Source organism: Zonotrichia albicollis, chromosome 33 (assembly GCF_047830755.1).
Source record: "Zonotrichia albicollis isolate bZonAlb1 chromosome 33, bZonAlb1.hap1, whole genome shotgun sequence".
Taxonomy (NCBI): domain Eukaryota; kingdom Metazoa; phylum Chordata; class Aves; order Passeriformes; family Passerellidae; genus Zonotrichia; species Zonotrichia albicollis.
Window position 1 is genome coordinate 329,404 of NC_133851.1, and position 18,403 is coordinate 347,806.

At 57.0% G+C, this 18,403-nt stretch overlaps 1 protein-coding gene across 1 annotated transcript in view; it reads right to left on the bottom strand.

Annotated features, from left to right (window-relative positions):
• LOC141726239 (cyclic AMP-dependent transcription factor ATF-7-like) overlaps positions 1 to 18,038 on the bottom strand; it is a 51,217-nt gene extending 33,179 nt beyond the window's left edge. Inside the window, exons 1-2 of the mRNA XM_074530861.1 lie at positions 17,889 to 18,038; positions 5,951 to 6,008 (exon numbers count right to left, since the gene is read on the bottom strand). Coding sequence (XP_074386962.1) covers positions 5,951 to 5,998 — 48 coding nt within the window. The 5' untranslated portion in view covers positions 5,999 to 6,008; positions 17,889 to 18,038. The remainder of the gene's footprint in view (positions 1 to 5,950; positions 6,009 to 17,888) is intronic.
• Between the last annotated feature and the right edge of the window lie 365 nt (positions 18,039 to 18,403).

The following is an 18,403-nucleotide window of genomic DNA, read 5'->3' on the forward strand; positions in this document are numbered from 1 at the left end:
CTGGCAAGGGGAAAGGGCCGCTCGCCCTGTCAGACCCCAGAACTCTGCGGTGAATAAAGGGAATAACCCTCATGGTCTGGGCTGTTCTCCCCTCTCAGACCCCAAAATTCTGGGGTGAATAAAGGGAATAACCCACACGGTTTGGGCTGCTCGCCCTGTCACACCCCAAAACTCTGGGGTGAATAAAGGGAATAACCCTCATGGTCTGGGCTGCTCTGCCCTCTCAGACCCCAAAACTCTGGGGTGAATAAAGGGAATAACCCTCATGGTCTGGGCTGTTCTCCTCTCTCCAGACCCCAAAATTCTGGGGTGAATAAAGGGAATAACCTTCACGGTCTGGGCTGCTCGCCCTGTCAGACCCCAAAACTCTGGGGTGAATAAAGGGAATAACCCACACGGCCTGGGCTGCTCTCCCCTCTCCAGACCCCATGAAGGAAATGACCCACACGTTTTGGGATGTTGTCCCCTCTCTCAGACCCCATAAAGGGAATAACCCACACGGCCTGGGCTGCTGTCCCCTCTCAGACCCCACAAAGGGAATGACCCTCACGGTTTGGGCTGTTCTCCCCTCTCAGACCCCAAAACTCTGGGGTGAATAAAGGGAATAACCCACACGTTTTGGGCAGCGCAGCCCCTCAGCCCAGCCCGGCCAATGGCAGCAGCAGCCCGGGCCCCATCCATTACCGGGCAATAGAGATTTAAGGGATAATGGCCATGGCAGCAGAGTATACAAAGCAATAAACTGCTTTTGAGCTTGGTTAAATGCCAAGTGATGCTGAGGCTCGACGCCATAAACATTATTTCTATTATATGACAAGATAAGAGGATACAATAAACCGGCACGAAGGGAGAGGGGGAAAAAAATAAAAAATCATTTTCTGGCCTGGTGAAAAGTTCTGGGCTCGGCGTTTCCTGGACGCTGCACAAAGCAGCACCTCCGAGCCGAGCAAGGGCTTGGGGGAATAAATTGGCAAATTAAAGGGGGTTTAAAAAGCAAACAACTGTCTGAGGAAATGGCCTGGATAACTGGAGCTCTGCAACTGGGGCTGCAGGATGATTTGTGTGCCCTGCAAAGGGAAACGCTGCGCAGGGCAGGGCTGGGGAAGCCGTGCTCCCTGCTCAGGATATTCAGGATATTCTGTATATTTAGTATATGCTGTATATGCAGTACATTCACTATATTCTATATATTCAGTGCATTCAGTATATTCTATATATTCAGTATATTCAATGTATTCAGTATATTCAGTATATTCTGTATATTTAGTATATGCTGTATATGCAGTATATCCAATATATTCACTATATTCAATATATTCAGTATATTCAATATATTCAGTATATTCTGTATATTCAGTGTATTCTGTATATTCAATATATTCAGTATATTCCGTATATTCCATATATTCAGTGTATTCTGTATATTCAGCATATTCCCTATATTCAGTATATTCCGTATATTCAGTATATTCCATATATTCAGTATATTCCATATATTCTGTATATTCAGCATACTCCCTATATTCAGTATATTCCATATATTCTGTACATTCAGCACACTCCCCATATTCAGCATATTCCCTATATTCAGTATATTCCGTATATTCACTATATTCAGTATATTCCGTATATTCAGTATATTCAGTATATTCAGTATATTCCGTATATTCAGTATATCCAGCACACTCCCCATATTCAGTATATTCCATATATTCCCTATATCCAGCACACTCCCCATATTCAGTATATTCCGTATATTCCCTATATCCAGCACACTGCCCATACTGAGCACATTCCGCACCCTCAGTGCCAGGCCCTGAGCGGGCACTCAATGAACCCGGGGCGGCCGCGCGGGTTCATTCCCTATATTCCCCATATTCAGTATATTCAGTATATTCGGTATATTCAGTATATTCCCTATATCCAGCACACTGCCCACATTGAGCACGTTCCACACCCTCAGTGCCAGGCCGTGGCGCTGCCCTGGCCCTGGGGCGGCTGTGCAGGTTCACTGCCAGGGAAGCTCCTGCAGGAGGGTGCCCAGCAGAGCCCGGCGCCCCCAGGCCGGCCCTGCCGGGATCCCGGGGGGCTCTGGGGCCGTTTTAGGGGGGGACACGGAGCCAGACGGGGGGAAAGCTCCCGAGGCAGCCCCAGCTCCAGCGCTGCGCTCGGGGGGCCTTAATGAGCCAGAGCAAGGCTTAATGGCCTGATTAATGAGGGGGAGCTGTCCCAGTGCACAGAGCTGGGAACAGCGCCCAGTGCCAACAGCAGCGCCCACATTCCCCCAAACTGAAGGTTTAGTTCCCAAATTCCCCCTAAACTGAAGGTTTAATTCCCACATTCCCCCTAACCTGAAGGTTTAATTCCCAATTTTCCCAAAACTGAAGGCTTAATTCCCTATTTCACCCTAAACTGAAGGCTTAATTCCCTATTTCCCCTAAACTGAAGGCTTAATTCCCTATTTCCCCTAAACTGAAGGTTTCATTCCCAATTTTCCCAAAACTGAAGGTTTAATTCCCAATTCCCCCCAACCTGAAGGTCTGATTCCCCAATCCCCCTAACCTCAAGGTCTAATTCCCCAATCCCCCTAACCTCAAGGTCTAATTCCCCAATCTCCCCAAATCTGAAGGTTTAATTCCCCACTCTTCCCAAACCTGAAGGTTTAATTCCCTAATTAACGAGATGGAATACCCTCAGTCCCAGCTCTCAGCCCCTGGAGTGGCTGGAATTGAGAGCTTTGGGGCGATCAGCAGCACCCAGAACTGAGAGCTTTGGGGTGACAGCACTGGGAATTGAGAGCTTTGGGGCGATCAGCAGAATGGAGAGGTTTGGGGGTGACAGCACTGGGAATTGAGAGCTTTGGGGCCATCAGCAGAATTGAGAGGTTTGGGGGTGACAGCAGCACAAAACACCCAGAATTGAGAGGTTTGGGGGTGACAGCACTGGGAACTGAGAGCTTTGGGGCGATCAGCAGCACCCAGCACCCCGAATGGAGATGTTTGGGGGTGACAGCACTGGGAATTGATTTCCCCAGGGAACCCCGGCTCCCAGGGCTGCCCTGCCCCGCTCCCGCTCCATCCCCGGCCCGTTCCCAGCCCGTCCCCAGCCCATCCCCAGCCCGTTCCCAGCCCGTTCCCAGCCCGTTCCCAGCCCGTTCCCAGCCCGTTCCCAGCCCGTTCCCAGCCCGTTCCCGCTCCATCCCCAGCCCGTTCCCAGCCCGTTCCCAGCCCGTTCCCAGCCCGTTCCCAGCCCGTTCCCAGCCCGTTCCCAGCCCGTTCCCAGCCCGTCCCCAGCCCGTTCCCAGCCCGGGGCCGGGAATCCTCCACCTGTCCCCGCGGCGGCTCCCGACACCCGAGCCCGGCACGGAGCGGGAGAATCCCGGAATAGAACGATGGCCCTGCAGCCCTGGCAACCCAAACGTGTTTACAGCCCCGCCGAGCCCCGGCAACGCACCGAGCACGGGGCGGTGAGGGGCAGCACGGGGAAATGGGAAAGGGAAAAGGGAGGGGGAAATGGAGGGAAAAAGGGGGGGGAAATGGGAGGAAAAGGGAAAGAAAAGGAGGAGAAAAGGAGAGAAAAATGGGTGAAAAAGGGAGGGGGAATGAGGAAAAATGGGGAAAAAGGGAAAGAGGAGGGGAAAAGGGAGGGAAAAATGGGGGGAAAAGGAGGAGAAAGTGGGAGGAAAAAGGAGGGAAAAGGGAGGAAGAGAGAGGGGGAAAACGAGGAAAAAAAAAGGAGGAAAAAGGAAGGAAAAGGGAGAAAAAATGAAGAAAAAGGAGGAAAAAAAGGAGGGAAAATGGAGGGAAAAGGGTTTTATGGCACAAAAGATGGGTCTGGTGTCAGCGACAGAGGGAAGGAAGCAGCTGCGGGGGGAAATCATGGAGCCACCCCAGGCATTCCCTGAGCCCATGCCAGTCCTGCTGTCCTGTGCCAACCCATGCCAGCCCTGTGTGCCCAGCTCCATGCCAGCCCTGTGTGCCCAGTTCCATGCCATCCCATGCCATCCCAGGATGCCCAGCTCCATGCCATCCCATGCCATCCCATGCCAGCCCTGTGTGCCCAGCTCCATGCCATCCCACGCCAGCCCTGGATGCCCAGTTCCATGCCATCCCATGCCATCCCATGCCATCCCATGCCATCCCATGCCCTCCCATGCCATCCCATGCCAGCCCAGCTCTGAAGGACGTCCTGGGAGCAGCAGCCCCGAGGTCAGGCTGGATCCCCATGAATCACCCCGCTCGCAATTGCCAGGATTCCAGCATTTCCATATTAACATGAGGAATTGTCGGAATTACCCATAAGCAGCAGGCTGGAACAGCCAGAGGAGGAAGCAGCCACCTTTATATGTCATTTGTGGGAGATTGTGGGAGATTAAATTTAAATACATTGTTGTTTGCCTTAATTGCTTGTTTGAAGCCGATTTTAGGGCTGCGTGATTGAAGGGCTCACACCATTAAGTGCTCAAACACAGCTAATACATTTTATAAATGGCCTGCACAATTTCACAGGCAAAGAAGTTTCAGATAAAAAGCAGCCTCCCAAAAAAAAAAAAAAAAAAGACAAAAAAAAAAAAGACAAAAAAAGGAAAAAAAAGGAAAAGGCAAAAGGAGGAAGTTCACCTGCAAGGGGGATCTGGGTGAGGCTCGTGCCACAATGAGCAGAAAGCTGGGAAACCCTAAATATGTGGTTTTAAACCAGCAGGAATTCCATGATCCCCCAGTGCCCAGCAGATCCCATTAAATCAGCAGCAATTCCATCGTCCCCAGTTCCCCCAGTACCAACTGCCAGGGACCCCCGAGCTCAGATGTGGGGCATTTTCCATGGAAACAGAAGGAAAAGGGGATGGAGCAGAGCTTTCCCCACAAACAGAAGGAAAAGGGGATGGAGCAGAGCTTTCCCCAGAAATGGAAGGAAAAGGGGATGGAGCAGAGTTTTCCCCAGAAATGGAAGGAAAAGGAGCAGAGCTTTCCCCACAAACAGAAGGAAAAGGAGCAGAGCTTTCCCCACAAACAGAAGGAAAAGGGGATGGGAAGGAGAGGCTGAAGGAGCAGCAGCAATCCCCGCAGGGCACGGCAGGAGCCCATCCCAAAATAGCGTTTTGGGGACCATCTCTGTCACCTGTCACATTCCCAGCTGCTCCAGAGGGGGACAGGGAGCCCCTGGCCCTGCCGGGCCCTGGGTTTGTCCCTGGGAGCAGCAACAGCCCAGGGCACAGCACAGCCCCAGCTGACCCAGGAGGATTTCCCCCGTTCCCAAAGCAGGATTTAACTGATCCCCCCGTTCCCAAAGCAGGATTTAACTGATCCCCCCGTTCCCAAAGCAGGATTTAACTGATCCCCCCGTTCCCAAAGCAGGGTTTAACTGATCCCCCCGTTCCCAAAGCAGGATTTAACTGATCCCCCCGTTCCCAAAGCAGGATTTAACTGATCCCCCCGTTCCCAAAGCAGGATCCAGCTGATCCTGGAGGATCCCCCTGTTTGCACCCCACAGATCCAGGGGCTGCTTTTCCCCTGGGATCCCCTGGAGCAGCAGCTCGGAGCGCTCTGGCTCGGGGATGAACCCGCCACAGTCCCGTTAAACCAAAATCTCATTAAATCCCAACCCCAAAGCAGCCAAAATCCCATTGGACCAAACCTGAACCCCAAAGACAAAACAGCCAAAATCACATCAAACCAAACCCTGACCCTCAAGCAGACAAAATCCCATGAGACCAAATCCCACAGCAGCCAAAATCTCATCAGAGCAGAGCCCAAAGCCAAAGGAGCCAAAATGCCATTGGAGCAAACCCTGACCCCAGAGCAGCCCCCAGACCCCAGAGCAGCCCCCAGACCCCCCAGCAGCCCCCAGACCCCAGAGCAGCCCCCAGACCCCAGAGCAGCCCCCAGACCCCAGAGCAGCCCCCAGACCCCCCAGCAGCCCCCAGCCCCCCCAGCAGCCCCCAGGGCCGTACCTGTCCGCAGCCCGGCGCGCTGCACACGAAGGGCCGGTCGTCACCCATCCTGCACGGCCTGGGGAGCAGAGAAGGGACAGAAATCCTTAAACAGCCCCAAAAATCCCCACAGCACCCATGGGAGCCGCCCCTCTGCTGGGACGGAATTATCCCGGCCCGGGTTCAGGATCTGGGAGGGTTTTACAGCTGGAAGGGAACCTGGGGAGGTGTGGGAGCTTCCCTGGGCACCTGCAGCACCCACGGGTGTCCCCTCCTGCAGCACCCACGGGTGTCCCCTCCTGCAGCACCCACGGGTGTCCCCTCCTGCAGCACCCACGGGTGTCACCTGCAGCACCCACGGGTGTCCCCTCCTGCAGCACCCACGGGTGTCACCTGCAGCACCCACGGGTGTCACCTCCTGCAGCACCCACGGGTGTCACCTGCAGCACCCACGGGTGTCACATCCCGAGGGGGGGACAGCAGCACAACCCCCCCCAGCACAGCTCCACCTGTCCCTCCTCGTTTTCCCCCACAAACAGAAGGAAAAGGGATGGAGCAGAGTTTTCCCCACAAACAGAAGGAAAAGGAGCAGAGTTTTCCCCACAAACAGAAGGAAAAGGAGCAGAGTTTTCCCCACAAACAGAAGGAAAAGGGGATGGAGCAGAGCTTTCCCCATAAACAGAAGGAAAAGGAGCAGAGTTTTCCCCACAAACAGAAGGAAAAGGGGAAGGAGCAGAGCTTTCCCCACAAACAGGAGGCACAGGGATGGAGCAGAGCTTTCCCCACAAACAGAAGGAAAAGGAGCAGAATTTTCCCTATAAACAGAAGGAAAAGGGGATGGAGCAGAGTTTTCCCCACAAACAGGAGGCAAAGGGGATGGAGCAGAGCTTTCCCCAGAAACAGAAGGAAAAGGAGCAGAATTTTCCTCACAAACAGAAGGAAAAGGAGCAGAATTTTCCCCACAAACAGAAGGAAAATGGATGGAGCAGAGTTTTCCCCACAAACAGAAGGAAAAGGAGCAGAGCTTTCCCCACAAACAGGAGGGGATGGAGCAGAGTTTTCCCCACAAACAGAAGGAAAATGGATGGAGCAGAGTTTTCCCCACAAACAGAAGGAAAAGGAGCAGAGCTTTCCCCACAAACAGGAGGGGATGGAGCAGAGTTTTCCCCACAAACAGGAGGAAAAGGAGCAGAGTTTTCCCCACAAACAGGAGGCAAAGGGATGGAGCAGAGTTTTCCCCATAAACAGGGGGCAAAGGGGATGGAGCAGAGTTTTCCCCACAAACAGGAGGCAAAGTAGCAGAATTTTCCCCACAAACAGAAGGAAAAGGGGATGGAGCAGTTTTCCCCACAAACAGAAGGAAAAGGAGCAGAGTTTTCCCCACAAACAGGAGGCAAAGGGGATGGAGCAGAGTTTTCCCCACAAACAGAAGGATAAGGAGCAGAGCTTTCCCCACAAACAGGAGGCACAGGGATGGAGCAGAGCTTTCCCCACAAACAGGAGGCAAAGGGGATGGAGCAGAGTTTTCCCCACAAACAGAAGGAAAAGGAGCAGAGCTTTCCCCACAAACAGGAGGCAAAGGAGCAGAGCTTTCCCCACAAACAGGAGGCACAGGGGCGTTTTGGGCTCAGGGAACACCCTGGGACCCCGGGATGCTCGGAGCCAGCCCCGGATCCCCCCAGCACAAACAAACCAGCAGGGACGGCGGCAGCGCACAGAACACAAAGTGCGAGCGAGCAGCCGTCCAATAAATCCACGGCCTCTCTCTGCACCGGTTATATTTTCAATGGGAGAGAACTAAAATTTGTCATTTAATTAATTAAGGGATTATAGGAGTGGTGCTCCGTTTTACAAGGCAATAATCGGGCTCCCCAGTGGGTAAACTACAAGGCTGATGGCAGGGGCAGTTTATCACGGATTACAGCCAAGGATAACAAAACACTCTCTCCTATTATGCTACAAGTGAAGCTGCTCTCATTAATAAAAAATAAGAGTAAATAAAGCAAAACCCTCCCCCCCAGACTCAAACTGGGGAACGACGGCTCCCTCCTCCACGCACTGATATTTCAGAGCAGGATTTCAGGGAGATGTGATAAAGCCACGCTGTTTGCTCGGGCTGGGCAGGGTTTGCGCTGGCAGCAAAGCCCCAGGGTCGGTATTTTTAGGAGCTGTGCGAGAAAGGAGCTCCAGGAATGCGGCAGGGACAGCGGGAAGGGATCAATGAGCTGCTGAAAATGAACGGAGCCGCTGGTTCTCAGCTGCAGGAGGGGAATCGGGGCGAGAGAGGAGCTGTGACGGCACCAGGCAGGGACGCTGGGCTGGGTTTGGGGCCGGATTTATGGAGCCAAACCAACACAGCAGGCTGAGGAGAGCAGCTGTGATTACCCCAGAGCTGGGCTGGGTTTGGGGCTGGATTTATGGAGCCAAACCAACAGGGCAGGCTCAGGAGAGGAGCTGTGATCCCCAGAGATGGGCTGGGTTTGGGGCTTGGGATTCACAGAGCTGAGATCCCCCCAGACCTGGGCTGGGTTTGGGGCTGGATTTACAGAGCTCAGACCCCACAAGGCAGAGCCCCAGTGCTGGGTTTGGGGCTGGATTTATGGAGCCAAACCAACACAGCAGGCTGAGGAGCGGAGCTGTGATCCCCCAGAGCTGGGCTGGGTTTGGGGCCAGATTTATGGAGCTGTGATCCCCCAGAGCTGGGCTGGGTTTGGGGTTTGGGATTTACAGAGCTCAGGCCCCACAAGGCAGAGCCCCAGTGCTGGGTTTGGGGCTGGATTCACACAGCCAAACCAACACGGCAGGCTCAGGAGAGGAGCTGTGATCCCCAGAGCTGGGCTGGGTTTGGGGCTGGATTCACAGAGCTGTGACCCCACAAGGCAGAGCCCCAGCGCTGGGTTTGGGGTTTGGGATTCACAGAGCTGTGACCCCACAAGGCAGAGCCCCAGTGCTGGCTTTGGGGCTGGATTCACACAGCCAAACCAACACGGCAGGCTGAGGAGAAGAGCTGAGGAGAGCTGGGCTGGGTTTGGGGCCAGATTTACAGAGCTCAGGCCCCACAAGGCAGAGCCCCAGCGCTGGGTTTGGGGCTGGATTCACACAGCCAAACCAACACAGCAGGCTGAGGAGAGGAGCTGTGATTACCCCAGACCTGGGCTGGGTTTGGGGCTGGATTCACACAGCCAAACCCCGGGCGCTGTGCGCACAGCCATGGGGATGAATGTCCCTGCACAGCCGTGGGGATGGATGTCCCTGTCACTGACGGCCATGGGGATGGATGTCCCTGTCACCGGCAGCAATGGGGATGGATGTCCCTGTCACCAGGGGCACGGGCTGGCAGCCAGAGCCCGGCCCAGGGGGAACAAAGGCACCCAAACACAGGAACGGGCCCAGGAATCCCAAAAGGGACACGGGAGGGGGCAGAGCAAGGGACAGCAGCAAGGAGAAACCAAACCCTGCCCCGGCCTGGAGGTGACACCGGAACCGTGCATGGATCCCACTGATCCTGGAGGATCCCCGTTCCAAATGTTCCCAAAGCAGGATCCAGCTGATCCCCCTGTTCCCAAAGCAGGATTTAACTGATCCCCCCATCCCCAAAGCAGGGTTTAACTGATCCCCCCATTCCCAAAGCAGGATTTAACTGATTCCCCATTCCCAAAGCAGGATTTAACTGATTGCCCCCATCCCCAAAGCAGGATTTAACTGATCCCCCCATCCCCAAAGCAGGATTTAACTGATCCCCCCATTCCCAAAGCAGGATTTAACTGATCCCCCCATCCCCAAAGCAGGATTTAACTGATCCCCCCATCCCCAAAGCAGGATTTAACTGATCCCCCCCATTCCCAAAGCAGGATTTAACTGATCCCCCATTCCCAAAGCAGGATTTAACTGATCCCCCCATTCCCAAAGCAGGATTTAACTGATCCCCCCATTCCCAAAGCAGGATTTAACTGATTCCCCATTCCCAAAGCAGGATTTAACTGATCCCCCATCCCCAAAGCAGGACCCAGCCGCCCCTGGCTGCACAGCACGCACAGGACACACACACACACACGTGTGCTCAGATTTATGTCACGTTTAGCCGGGATAAATTCCCTCCATAAATCCTGTGCTGGGGAAGAGGCCGAGGCAGGAGCTGGCTGGGGCTGGGAGCTCTCTCCTGGCAGCCCTGGCATGGGGTTGGCACGGCTGGGGTGGCATTGGCATGCTCTGGGAACAGGGAGAGGCAGATTAGTCTGGGGGAGCTCCAGGGGGATGCTTTTCTCCCTCAGGATTTGGGGTTTCTCCCAAGAAATTTGGGGTTTCTCCCAAGAAATTTGGGGATTTCTCCCCAGGGATTTGGGGATTTCACCCCAGGAATTTGGGGGTTTCTCCTTCACTGCAAACCACGCTGTGGCTGCTGCAGCACCTCAATCCCCGTAAGAAACGCCACCAAACAGCAAAAATCACCTTTCCTTCACCCTCAGCGTGGGGACGGAAGGAACTCACTGGAGCTCGGCCCTGCTGAATGCCGGGCACGGAGCTGGAAATGCTCTAAAAATAAAGTTCTATTGTTGTCCTGGCACGTGACCCCGCTGCGGGAATGCTGGTGCCCAGGGACTGCAGCTGGGCACTGCGGGACGGGCAGGAATGCGCTGGGAATGAGCTGGGAATGAGCTGGGAATGAGCTGGGAATGAGCTGGGAATTGTACTGGGAATGAGCTGGGAATGAACTGGGAATGAACTGGGAATGAGCTGGGAATTGTACTGGGAATGAGCTGGGAATGAACTGGGAATGAACTGGGAATGAGCTGGGAATGAACTGGGAATGAGCTGGGAATGAACTGGGATTGAGCTGGGAATTGTACTGGGAATGAGCTGGGAATGAACTGGGATTGAGCCGGGAATTGTACTGGGAATGAGCTGGGAATTGTACTGGGAATGAGCTGGGAATGAACTGGGATTGAGCTGGGAATTGTACTGGGAATGAGCTGGGAATTGTACTGGGAATGAGCTGGGAATGAGCTGGGATTGAGCCGGGAATTGTACTGGGAATGAGCTGGGAATTGTACTGGGAATGAGCTGGGAATGAGCTGGGATTGCACTGGGAATGAGCTGGGAATGAACTGGGAATGAACTGGGAATGAACTGGAATTGCATTGGGATTGTACTGGGAATGAGCTGGGAATGAGCTGGGAATGAACTGGGAATTGTGCTGGGAATGAGCTGGGAATTGTACTGGGAATGAGCTGGGATTGTGCTGGGAATGAGCTGGGAATGAGCTGGGAATTGCACTGGGAATGAGCTGGGAATTGTGCTGGGAATGAGCTGGGAATGAACTGGGATTGCGCTGGGAATGAACTGGGATTGCGCTGGGAATCGTACTGGGAATGAGCTGGGAATGAGCTGGGAATGAGCTGGGAATGAGCTGGGAATGAACTGGGATTGAGCTGGGAATTGTACTGGGAATGAGCTGGGAATTGTACTGGGATTGCAGTGGGAATGAACTGGGAATGAGCTGGGAATTGTACTGGGAATGAACTGGGAATGAGCTGGGAATGAACTGGGAATGAACTGGGATTGCACTGGGAATTGCACTGGGATTGTACTGGGAATGAGCTGGGAATGAGCTGGGAATGAACTGGGAATGAACTGGGATTGCACTGGGAATGAGCTGGGAATTGTACTGGGAATGAGCTGGGAATGAGCTGGGAATGAGCTGGGAATGAGCTGGGAATTGTACTGGGAATGAGCTGGGAATGAGCTGGGAATTGTGCTGGGAATGAGCTGGGAATGAGCTGGGATTGCGCTGGGAATGAGCTGGGAATTGTACTGGGAATGAGCTGGGAATGAGCTGGGAATGAGCTGGGAATGAGCTGGGAATGAGCTGGGAATGAGCTGGGAATTGCACTGGGAATTGCACTGGGATTGTACTGGGAACTGCACTGAGAACTGCACTGGGATTGCCCTGGGAATTGCACTGGGAATGCTGCAGGCCCCCAAAACTACTCGGGGGATGCAGGCACTGTTCTGTGCCAGCTGGGATCCCTCTCCAGCACTGTCTCCTCCACCAGCAGCACCACAGCTCTGGGCTATGCCCGTAAACCACGAGGATAAATTTCACATTAACGTGACCACACAATCAAAGCTGAGGGCTGCACCAACCATGAACCAAAGCCAGCAGGGCTGCGAGAGCCGCCTCCCAAAAACGGGCTGGGTCTGAGGAGCCACAAAACCGGCCTGGGTTAATTCTCAGAGCCCAGGAGTGGCCAGCCCAGCCTCGTGGGGTTAACTCAGAGCCCAGTGAGTGCCAGGCCAGCCCAGCCCCGTGGGGTTAACTCAGAGCCCAGTGAGTGCCAGGCCAGCCCAGCTCCATGGGGTTAATTCACCCCCAGCTCCATGGGGTTAACTCTTGGCCAGCCCAGCTCCATGGGGTTAATTCACCCCCAGCTCCATGAGGTTAACTCACCCCCAGCTCCATGGGGTTAACTCACCCCCAGCTCCATGGGGTTAATTCACCCCCAGCTCCATGGGGTTAACTCTTGGCCCAGCCCCGCTCCTCTCCTGGGGCGGCCCGGCCGTGCCAGCCTGGGAGCCGTGCCAGCAGCACAAACAAACCCATTCAAACACAAACGGCGCTCCGGGCACCGGCCCAGCCCCGAGCACGGCCAGGGGGAGAGCACGGAGAGCCACAATAAACCGGATTATTATGGATAGCTGCGGCTCGGGGCTGGAGCGGCCTCCAGGAGAACACACAAGCCCCAGAGCCAGCCCCGGATCGTGCTGGGGGAGCAGCAGCGAGGGGAGGCGGCCCCGGCTGCCATTAAGAGCCCGGGAGGAGGAACCGCAGGGCTGTGTCCCCAGGCTGTGCCCCAACATTGTCCCCAGGCTGTGCCCCTGGCCTGTCCCTACTGTCCCCAGGCTGTGCCCCTGGCCTGTCCCCCGGCTCTCCAGAAGCTCGGAGGTTTCCCCTGAACGCTCGAGGCAGGAAGCAGAGTGCTCCGAGGCCGGCCAGGAAAGGCTCCCGTGGTTTTCCTGAGGGCAGTCGTGGCCAGCCCTGAGCTTCCCGAGGCTGGGACGGGCTGGGGTCAACAGGGCCACCCTGGAGGGCAGGGACAGGGCCCGGTGTCCCCATCCCCAGCCTGAGTGTGACTGTGAGCACCATGACCCACCCTCATGTGAGGGAGCAAGAACAGCTCCAGCTGTTCCTTCAAACATCCAAGGGAAAAGCGGGAGGGGGGTCCCTCATCCTCATCCTCATCCTCATCCTCATCCTCATCCTCATCCTCATCCTCATCCTCATCCCTGCTGCTGTGGGACCTCGGGGTGAGCTGGAGCTGTGGGCAGCGGGTTGGGGCTGCTCCCAGGGCTGCTCCTGTCCCTCAGAACAATTCTGAGTTCCACACTTCGGGCCTAGGGCGGCTCCTGCCCCTCACAACAATCACAACCATCCCGAGTTCCACACACCGGGCCCAGGGCTGCTCCTGCCCCTGCCCACACCGGGTCAGGGCTGCTCCTGCCCCTCAGAACAATCCCGAGTTCCACACACCGGGCCTAGGGCTGCTCCTGCTCCTGCCCCTGCCCACACCGGCTCAGGGCTGTTCCTGCCCCTCAGAACAATCCCGAGTTCCACACTTCGGGCCTAGGGCTGCTCCTGCTCCTGCCCCTGCCCACACCGGCTCAGGGCTGTTCCTGCCCCTCAGAACAATCCCGAGTTCCACACTTCGGGCCTAGGGCCGCTCCCGTCCCTCAGAACAATCAGAACAATTCCAAGTTCCACACATCAGGCTCAGGGCCACTCCTGTCCCTCAGAACCATCCCGAGCTCCACACACCCGGCCAGGCCCGCTCCTGCCCCTCGGGGTGCCCGCAGCTCTCGCTGCCTCTCCCCGCCCGGATCCACCCATGGAAATTGCGAAACCCTCTCAGTTTTGCAGGGAGAGGCCCCCCCAGGGCGGCTCTTGGGCCCGAACTCCGACTCTGGAGCTATTTTGGGGTGTGAGGGAAGGAGGGAGAGTGTTTGCTTTGTAACCAGAAAGCTGCGAGAGCTTAAAACTGTCGTGTGGGAAAGCAGGCCAAGAGCCCGGGCCATAAAACCTGCTCTGGAGGCACAACACCCTCACGCTTCGCGGGCCTGACAAAGCAAAGCAAACCCAACTGTATAAACTGGAATATTGGCAGGGAACCCGCTGGAAACGAATCCCCCCCAGCCACAGCGTGTTTAACCAGAAACCTCAGCCAAGTCCCTCGGGCTGGGCCTTTCTGGGTGTTCGGGCCCCGAGAGCATCCCAAAAACGCCAAAACCCCACGGCCTCGGGGTGTCAGAGATGTGCAAACCCTCATTTCTGGCTGGGAAGTGCCTCAGAGCAGCCCTGGGGAGCCCATTGCTGTCAGAGTCGCTCACCTGGAGCCTCTCAGGTGAGCGCACGGAGGGTCCTGGAGCTCTGCGTGAGCAGAGGGCCTGATGTGGGGAGGGACAGGGGCATTGTCACCGAGCTGTCACCACAAAGCCAAGCCAGACACCGACCTGGCCTCGGCCAGAGCACCTGGACAGGGACTGGGAGTGTCTGGGCCCTGTCTGGGGGCAGCCGGTGGCTCTGGCACCTGCGGAGCCAAAGGGACGCCCCTGAGGCTGGAGCGGCCTCCAGAGCTCCGAGTGTCTGCCATGAGCTCCGAGACACCTCAGGGAGCTCCGAGGCACCTCCGGGAGCTCCGAGCCACCTCCGGGAGCTCCGAGTCACCTCCGGGAGCTCCGAGCCACCTCCGGGAGCTCCGAATGTCCCTGAGGAGCTCTGAGCATCCCCAAGCAGCTCCGAGCCACCTCCAGGAGCTCAGAGGCAGCTCTGGGAGCTCCGAGTGTCCCCCAGGATCTCCAAGACACCTCCAGGATCTCCCAGCCCTGTCAGACCTGGAGCTCCGGCAGCTCAAACTGCCACAGGAGAGGGTTTTCTCTCCAGATTGCCGCAGGAGAAGGAAGGTTTCCTCCCCAAATAGCAGGAGAAGGAAGGCTTCCTCCCCAAATAGCAGGAGAAGGAAGGTTTCCTCCCCAAATAGCAGGAGAAGGAAGGTTTCCTCCCCAAATAGCAGGAGAAGGAAGGTTTCCTCCCCAGATTGCCACAGGAGAAGGTTTCCCCCCACAAATTGCTGCAGGAGAAGGAAGGTTTCCTCCCCAAATTGCAGGAGAAGGAAGGCTTCCTCCCCACATTAATGCAGGAGAAGGAAGGTTTCCTCCCCAGACTGCAGGAGAAGGAAGGTTTCCTCCCCAGATTGCAGGAGAAGGAAGGTTTCCTCCCCACATTGCAGGAGAAGGAAGGCTTCCTCCCCAAATTGCAGGAGAGGGAAGGTTTCCCCCCCAAATAGCAGGAGAAGGAAGGTTTCCTCCCCACATTAATGCAGGAGAACGTTTCCTCCCCGAGCAGCAATCCGGCTCCCGGCAGGATCCGGGGTGGCCTCGGGGCGGGCGATCCATCTCGGCGCTGCTGAGATCTACGGCAGCGCGGGGAAATAATTCAGCTTTAGGGCAGGAAGGGGAGGCCCGGCTCCCGCCCGGCCCCGCAATTACAGCACGGCCTCGCACGGAGCAGTATTTTACCTCGGAAATGCCTGAGTGACCCAGAAACCCGAGTCCCATTTCCTGAAATTATTTCACCACTTCAGAGCCCTTGTTTCAATGAAAGCTGCTGCAAACGAGGCACGAGAGCCCCGAGCTGAGCTGGAACATATTTTCCCTGCCCGACGTGTGTGTGGGGATGGTTTGAAGGGAAGAGCAAAGTCAGGGCTGAGAGCCTGGGGTGAGAATGAGCACCTGGATAAGAACCCTGCCATGAACCCCAATAACAGAGCCAGGGCACACAGGGAGCCCCCAAATGACACAAATATTCTGTCCCACCTGTTATTATCCCATCCCACCTGGGCACTTCCCTCTATTCGGCTTTTGGAGGCTTTTAGGGTGACAATGTTTGATGCACGAGCCCTGAAAATCCGAGGGGAGAGAGAAACGCTCCAGGCAGAAGGGATTGCAGAAAAGGGGGTTTACAGAAATGGGGGTTTGCAGAAAAGGGGGTTTGCAGAAAGGGGTTTACAGAAAAGGGGGATTGCAGAAAAGGGGGTTTGCAGAAAAGGGGGTCTGCAGAAAGCCCAGGTGTTGCAGCCATGGCTTGAGCTGTGCTCTGGTGGGCAGCAAAGCCCCCGTTCCCCCACAGAATCTCACAACTCCAACTGAACTTTATGGGATGGAGCACCAGCACCCTAAAGGGATCCTGGCAGGTTTTGGGGACAGGGAAATGCCAAAAAAAAAAAAAAGGGAAAATAAAGGAAAGGTGAGGGACAAGGATGGGGAGCACCCCTTGGGAATCCCTCACCACCTCCAAGCTGTCCTGGCTGCAGCACAGCCCGTGCTGAACGAGGGGGGAAAAGCAGTTTGGGAAATCTGGCCTCGATTCACAGTGCCAGGAATGGGAATAGAAGGGGAAAGAAAAAGAAGGGGAAGGAAAGAGAAGGGGAAGGAAAGAGAAGGGAAGGAGAAAGAAGGGTAAAGAGAAAGAAAGGGAAAGAAAGAGAAGGGAAGGAAAGAGAAGGGAAGGAAAGAGAAGGCCCCAAGAAAGCGCGAGGATAAATAAACCCAAGCAGGCGCAGCAGCCTCCCTCACGTGGGACGCGGCAGAAGGGAGCCCAAAGGCAGAGCCAGGCGTGGGCACCTGCCCAGGTGTGCTCAGCGCCCCGGGAGCACCTGGCCCAGCACAGGGACCTGCCGGGAAACGGGAGAGCCCCGGGAATGAGGAACCCCGAGAAAGCAGAACCAAAACAGAAACAAAGCGCGTCACAGCCCCTGGCACAGCGAAAGAGGAATCTCAGAGGGAGCCTGGCATTCCCAGAGTTTGTGAGAGCCTGCTCCCAGAGACCCCAGGGCTCCGGGCACGGCCCAGGGATGCAGGACAACATGGATGAATCCCGGGAAAAGGCTGGAATTCCTGGTGGATACCACCCCTGGGGCTCTGCACAGCTCAGGACTTTCAGGGCAACCAAATTCATAGGAAAAGGGCTGGTTTTGGGTTCCCAAAGCAGGCAGGGCTGTGGGAGAGCGCCTGCCCAGTGAAACCCCAACCAACCCAGAGCAGCAGGAGCAAAACCCTTCCCTGAGCGGTGCTGAGCCCACTGGGGATGGAGCTGGAGCAGGGCTGGGCCGGGAGCTGAAACCAGCAGGGACGGGACCCCGCCACTAAGGGAGCAGGGCTGGGGACCCCTCCTCAGGTAGCAGGGATGGGACCCCTCTTCAGGAATGGGACCTCTCCTCAGGGAGCAGTGATGGGGACCTCTCCTCAGGAATGGGACCCCTCCTCAGGGAGCCTCAGGGACCCCGCTGCTCTGAGCCCCCTGCCCACCCTGCACCTCACTGGGGTGCAGGTGAGCCCCCAGCCCAGCCCTCAATCCCCCCGATGGAGAACAAACTCCTCAACCCCCAATTCCTGATGTGGAGGAAGAGCCCCCAGCCCCTGCTGCTGCTGCTCCCTTCCCCAGCGCCAGGGCAGGCACCGACCGCAGCTGCCCACCAGCTCCTCCGCATTCCCCGGGAGGATGGAGCCCCGATGCTGCCCTCAGCCCCTCACAGACCCTTCCCCATTCTCTCAGCCCCGTTCCCCCTCCTCATTCCGGGGCTCCCCCCGGCACCGCCCGGGCCCCTCGCTGCTCCTCGGGCCCGCCCCAGGGGCGGGGCTTGACCGCATAGCGGCGCCTCCCTCGCCCGCCATTGGCCGCCGCTCCCGCCGCTCAGGGGCGGCGCGCGTTGCGATAGGCCGCGGCGCGCTGCCATTCAGCGCGGGGGCGGGGCGGGCGGAGCCGCCGCCGCACGAAAACTCGGGGAGAGTTGTGGGGGGAGGGGCCGGCCGGGGCTCCCGCCGCCCCCGGAGCTGCCCCGGCGCCGCCGCCGCCGCCGCGGAACCGCTCGGGACGGCCCCGCTCCCGCCGGGCCGGCGCTGCCGTTACCTGAGGGAGCCGGGCCGGGTCCTCGCGCTGGCGCCGCTCGCGCTGGGGCTCCCCCCGCCCCGCGCGCCAGGCTCTCGCGAGACCCGCGCGGGGGTAACGGCGCGGAGGCCAATGGGACTCGCCGGGGGCGGGGCCTCAGCGGCGAAGGGGCGTGGTTCTCACACGCAGTGGGCGTGTCCAGCCATAGGCCCCGCCCTGGAGGCCCCGCGGGGATCCCGACACGTGGGGAGAGACCGGGACAGACCCGGGACAGGCCCGGGATAGCCTGGGACAGACCCGGGACACCCCGGCTCACAGGCACCCCCCGAATCCCAGGCCCGGGCCTCTGGCACACCCCAAAGCCAGGAGGACACGGCTGGCACTGTCCCCCCAGCACTGGGGACACCCCAAAGCCGGGACAGGGCTGGCAGACGAGTGACACTGCCAGGGCCACCAAGGAGACACGAGCAGCTCCGAGTGTCACCGAACCGTGTTTATTGACTGTCACCGAACCGTGTTTATTGCCGTCCGTGCCG